The sequence below is a fragment of the Alligator sinensis genome, unplaced genomic scaffold, assembly GCF_000455745.1.
Source record: "Alligator sinensis unplaced genomic scaffold, ASM45574v1 scaffold38_1, whole genome shotgun sequence".
Taxonomy (NCBI): Eukaryota; Metazoa; Chordata; order Crocodylia; family Alligatoridae; genus Alligator; species Alligator sinensis.
The window spans coordinates 980,047-986,104 of NW_005842179.1; the positions used below are offsets into that span (position 1 = coordinate 980,047).

The 6,058-nt window shown below is 43.1% G+C and overlaps 1 protein-coding gene across 1 annotated transcript in view; it reads right to left on the reverse strand.

The window, feature by feature from the left end:
- The window catches only part of CALHM6 (calcium homeostasis modulator family member 6), a 9,064-nt gene extending 8,892 nt beyond the window's left edge, over nucleotides 1–172 (reverse strand). Inside the window, 2 exon segments of the mRNA XM_006026170.2 lie at nucleotide 1; nucleotides 4–172. The exon segment at nucleotide 1 is cut by the window's left edge and continues 337 nt beyond it. Coding sequence (XP_006026232.2) covers nucleotide 1; nucleotides 4–172 — 170 coding nt within the window.
- Nucleotides 173–6,058: the final 5,886 nt, after the last annotated feature.

A 6,058-nucleotide genomic window follows, 5' to 3' on the forward strand; every position in this document is an offset into this window, starting at 1 on the left:
GCACCAGAAGGAAGGCAATGCCATACCACATGCTCCAGGAATTGCAGGGACATTTGAACACCACATCAGAGAAGATACGCTCACTGCCCGCAGTCAGCAGAGACACGGCACTGAATCCCAAAACCTTCTTGTGACTGAGGCACAAATCCAGTATAGTACGAAATTTCTCCATGTATAGCTCCTGCTGCTTCTCTCTCTGACTCTTTTGTCTTTGAGGTGGATGAAATCTCACTTGGCATACTAGAATAGAAAGGGAAGTGGAACAGATCTCGCTTTATGTACTCACAAGTTAAAAGAGGTTTCATTTTGTGGTGCCCTGTAGAACAAATGGTCTGACAATATTTAGACACAGGAAACAGCAGGTCGTGCTCTGCATTCATGCAAACAAAACAGATGAAACTAACATTGCTACTTGTCTTTTTCCATGCACTAATGTAACTATTGCTGCTTCTTTAATACACCCCCAAATATTCTGGAGCGCTTTTACATGTGCTCCAGGGTTGGGGTGGAGGGGATACTTTAATTAGAGTGGTTCTTGGAGTTACTTTAATTAAAGCACCCAAAGACTTGGAGGCTGGCTGGAGTACACTAATAAGCATGCCCCAGCAGACTCGATTGTAATTACAGCACATTGGAGCAACCTCCCCACATGTACAGGCACCCCTGGAGTTTCACAATGGCTGATATAGGATTGTGACCAAATTGGGTTGTACCTTAAGCTGGTTGAAATCCCTCACATAAGCATTTTAATTTTTTCATTGGCATTTTTGGTTGACATTTCAAAATTGAGGAAAATATTTGGGAATTAAATCTGTACAGAAATGCTATGAATCTCTGTATGTGGTTTTCAACCAGTTAAATTTACCAGCATTTAAGTTTGGCTTGTTTTTAACTAAAGCCTGATGGTGTTAAACCTGTTAAATGATAACCTTCTTCTCTCCTACAATATACTGTATTTCAGCTAAATCCTAATTCAAGCTCTGTACTGATGCAGTGACAACATGATTATTATCTAACACAGTTCTGCCTTACATCAATCACAGCACCTCTCCTTTCAGAACTACAACAAAGTTTTGTCAAATGAGTGTATAGACGTAATTCGCCACCTTTGCATATATAGAGGTGTGATTTCCCTGACTTTTATTTAATAAAATTATATCCTGGGATCAATGCTAAAATCATCCATCTTTGATAGTGAGTATTTCTGATTATATTGCTGCCTAGTCAGTAGCACTTTTCACAATAGCTGATTGCTCATGCAATGTAGTAAATAAGTTTTCCAGGTCTACTGATTAGGTCTGCACTAGTATTGACATGTTTCAGTCCAGTTCCATCACTGTAAAGTTGCTGTGTTCCCAAGGGCTCTGAATTCTATGGTTCATGGTAACCTCTTTTATGGGACCAGAGACTGGTTTGGAGCCCTCTGGGCTAAGTACAGACAGTCAAAAAGCCTGAGGCTGAATCAAATCAATCTTTGCAGGTTAGTCTAGACTGTTCAGGTTGACCTGATAAGCAAGTGAACACACATTCACTTTTGATTCCAGAAATGCAGCAACATGCCTGCAGTGGCTCAGGCCAGAAGCTCAGGGATGCTAGAGCATGCCTTCCTGTTGGGTTGGAGAATACACCTTGGGCCAAGGCTAGCCCATGCACTTTGGCTGGGAGTGGAGGGGTGTGGTGAGGAAGGTGCAAAGCCTACTGGGGGCTATGAGTTAACTTGAATCTAGAGGGGATTTGGGACGGAAGCTCAATAAACTGATTTAACCTAAATCATTTAAGTCTGATACTACATCCATCCAGGTTTATCTTAAACCAGTTTTAGCCATTTGGAGAGTGGTTTATGCGCACTGAACTTCTGTTGTGTTACAGATTTGAACCTGCTTCTGATCACTTATACCAGTTTATGTGTAATTTCTGCCCCTAGCTCTGGAGTTGTGGGAGGGTTTAAGGTTCTTAAGGGTATATACCACAGTGTTAGTGTTTTCTACCAGTTACCTGTTCTTGGGTAATTTCAGCACAGTAGTGACCATGTGCAGACAAAATGATGGGCATATGTACATGACACTTTAAAGCAGGCTAAATGCTTTTGTACCATTTAATGGTGTTGGTGTTTGCATGAGTCAGCGGCGTACTGCGCATTAATTCCAGCCGCTGTAGGAAATTCAGCAGCGTAATGCACTTTAAATGATGTGGGGCGCAGCAAACTAAAATTCCTCTGAGGAGTTTCAGTTTGCTGCCCCTAGAGCCGTGGAGCAATGCACTAGGCTCTGTGCAGCTCAGGGGCTCTGCAGGAAGCCCTGCAGCAGTCCAGGAAGGCCGGCTTTGCCCAAGAAAATCAGCCAGCCTAATTTTTTTTCCCCTGGAGCCTGCCTGCCTGAGCTGCACAGGGGTCTGGTTTTTCCCTCTGCTGCTGTGGTGCCCCCCGGGACTGCCTGAGCTGGATGCCTATGCGCGGGTGCCGCCTGCTGGTGGGGGGGGCGGTCACCACTGCCATGGGAAGCACCAGCCCCCCACCCCTGCAGCCCAGGGACCTCTCTGCCTGCTGGCAGCTCACCCTCCCCGCCCTGCCACCGGGAAGGCAGGTAAGTCAGTGTGTGCACGACACAGGGGTTTAAAGGGCAGTAATATATAGGCTTACCGCCTTTCAATGCAAATGTGACAGGTGGGCGGGACCAGAAGTCCCGCCCCCTTATCCCCACCCCTTTCCCCTTGTCTGGTGCATGACATCACCAGCCGCACCCCTTGACCACAGTCACATGGTGCGTGACATCAGCAACTCCGCCCCCAACCCCCAGTCACATGGTGTGTGACATCAGCAACTCCACCCCCACCCCCAGTCATGTGGTGTGTAGCATCAGCAACTCTGCCCCCACCCCCCAGTCACGTGGTGTGTGACACCAACACCACAGGGTCCATGACACCAGAAGGACAGCCCATGCAGACCCCAAAAGCCCAACCCCTCATGCTGCAAGAACCGCCCTAGATCACATGGTGTGGTTATGGCCTATCAGGTCCCAGACTGATCTAGCCACCACTGGAGCACAGGCATAGCCTATGGGGTGTCAGAGTGGTGGTGTGACCCCCTATAACAACCCGCCCCACCACCCCCAACGAATTGGCGGGGGTTTCAGAGGCCTCATACCTCCCAAGAACGACGCTGAACCAGTTGGAAAGAGTAGAGGGAGTGGGATTTAGGCGGCAAACCCCACCAGCTCTATCTGCTTTCCCAAATGACCCCTTTGTTTATCTGAGACTGTGCAAAGGCAAGCACAGGCAGATATGGATTCTTTCACAATGCCTGTAGGCCCACTCACTACAACCCCAAGACGGCCTTATAGAAAGTGTTACCGTAGAAATAGTTTTGAGGAGGAGACCCAGCTCCTTGCCCGAAGACTCTTTGAGATGCCTGACCCTGTTTGGGAAGACCCAATGAACAAGCAAATGGAGGAGGCCCAGGCCCTCAAAGCAGACATTGAGAATTTGGAAGATGGTATCTTTGTGCCAGAGCTTGCATGCAAAGTAGAGGTCATCGCAGAGGAAAGATCGGTAAAAGACTTGGAGCATGGTTGTGGGGGCACTTGGGTTTTGAGGGTAGTGGTGTGGGTTCACTTACATGTGTGTTTGGAAGTAGCTAAGGACTGATTAAACAGCAGCTAACTAACTAAGTCCTTTATTTGAAATCTTTTGCAGTTAGATGAAGCCTTTTTAATGACTCCAGAAAACCTACTCACCAGTTCACAAGAAGGAATTGTATGCATCTACAGAGAACAAAGACCAGATGAGGCTGAAGAGTTCAGAAGACAACTAGGCATTGAATCAACAGATCCAGTTACAACTCATGAATATAAAGTCTTCATGAAGTCTCTTGTTCACATTTTCTTTTATGGCATAATGAAATACTGCTTGAGGAAGAGACTTTTTGACCTATGCTGGTGCACATTTGACCTAGGGGGTCAAGAAGCCCACAAATGTATTATTTGGTTAGATGAAGACATAAATCAAATAATTCAGGAACTTTGCGAGGAAATATGTCTTGATAGCATTTTCAATGCTGTTCTAACCATTGGGTTTGCCAGAAACATTCTCAGAATTACTGAGAAACATTTAACTCAGTTTAGAGAGGTATTCTGTGTATTCTGTTGAAGATCCTAATGCTGCCCTTCATGATTTGATCACTGAGGAAGATAAAACACTCATCTTGAACGCTTAATTGGTACTAGAGATTATAAACCCTGCTTAAGAGAAGGGCTTAGCAAAAACAGTTTTAAATGGGGTGGGACTTATATCTTTTGCTGATCTTGGTCAGAGGCTGGGGGGATGTGAGGTTGTAAAGCACATCAACAGTTTTCTACATCTAATGTAGATTAGCATTTGCTTTAGTGTCTTGGATCTCTAATCACATACATATAGGGTTTTTGGTAAAGATAAAACCAATGAGACTTAATGGTCACTAGAAATGATAAAAAAAAACCTTCTTAGGAGAAGGGGTAACAAAATAAACTAGTAAATGTAAAAGTTTTTGATGGAAATAAAGACTGAATTTAAAAATATATATTCTCACAGCTTTTGTATGGTTAGATAAACCAGACCACACACAAAAAAAAAAGATGACCATTGTGTTCAGAGGTCTTCCTGTTTTAAAACTAAAGGAGTTATCTTTTCCCAGAAGGCCTGGTGTAAAGATAAGGCCGAGAAGGCTTAATGGTAACAGGAAATGATAAAAAACACTTCTTAGAAGAAGATTTAACAAAAGAAATCAGTAAATATTATAAAAGTTTTTCATGGAAATAAAGACTGAATTTAAAAATATATATTCTCACAGACTGTGTATGGTATGGAGTGGCAGGTATGTATCATAAAGATAAACCAGATCAAAAACAAAAACAAAAACAAAAGCTGACCGGTGTGTCCAGATCTCCACATATTTTAAGACTAAAGGGGTGGAGTTGTCTTTTAGTGGTGACTATTTTAATAGTTATATTTTACTTTATACATACACTATTTTCCTTAATCTATTACTTAATTTTTTAATACAGAGGACTTACTTATTGTATCATTTCATTTATATTACAGAGAGCTTATCAGGTGGGGAAGCCCCATGCAATTTTACCACAGCAAGGTAAAAATTATTTTAAAATGGTGGGTTATTTGTGGCTGTGTTACTATAATCACACTAAGTTATAACAACTGTTTGTAACTGTTTGTTTTCAAACAGAACCTCTTCTTCTAAAATAGAAAAGCAGAACAAGCACATACAGCCATGTTTTTATCCAGTAGTAAAAAGTAATTTTTCTGAAATCAGCTTCTGAAACTTTGTGTGTTTCTTGTGGGAGGAGAAGCTGTGTGTAAGGGTTAAGCAAATTTTAAATTTGTAGTGTGTGAGGAAAGTGAATGCTCAATGCTGAGATATAAGTTTTATATTTCCTAAGTGATCACACGCACCCCTCCCGAAGAAGAGCGGGGGCCTAGGCAGAGTCCTCTAAAAGCACAAGCAAAAAACACTAGAAGTGTTCAGCCTGCAGATCATAATACCCAAGGATCAGAAGACCACCGGGACAGAACAGAAGGGTATGATTCCTCAGAGGAAAACAAGCCACATACCTCTGAGATAAGTTTTATATTTCCTAAGTGATCACACGCACCCCTCCCGAAGAAGAGCGGGGGCCTAGGCAGAGTCCTCTAAAAGCACAAGCAAAAAACACTAGAAGTGTTCAGCCTGCAGATCATAATACCCAAGGATCAGAAGACCACCGGGACAGAACAGAAGGGTATGATTCCTCAGAGGAAAACAAGCCACATACCTCTGAGAAAACCATATGTAAAAAGACAAGGATTCACACACCCATGATCTAGACCCTGTGAATAAGGAACCCAGACCTGATTGCTCACACAATTTAGAGAAAGAGAAGAGGCTTTCTCCTTTTTTGAAAGATCATGATTATTGTGAAAAAAAGAGAGTGGGTTTTCAGGGTGGGTATAAACACCTTGTCTTGAAAGATCATGATTATTGTGAAAAAAGAGGGGGATTTGGGGTGGTACTGGTAGGTGTATACAGCTC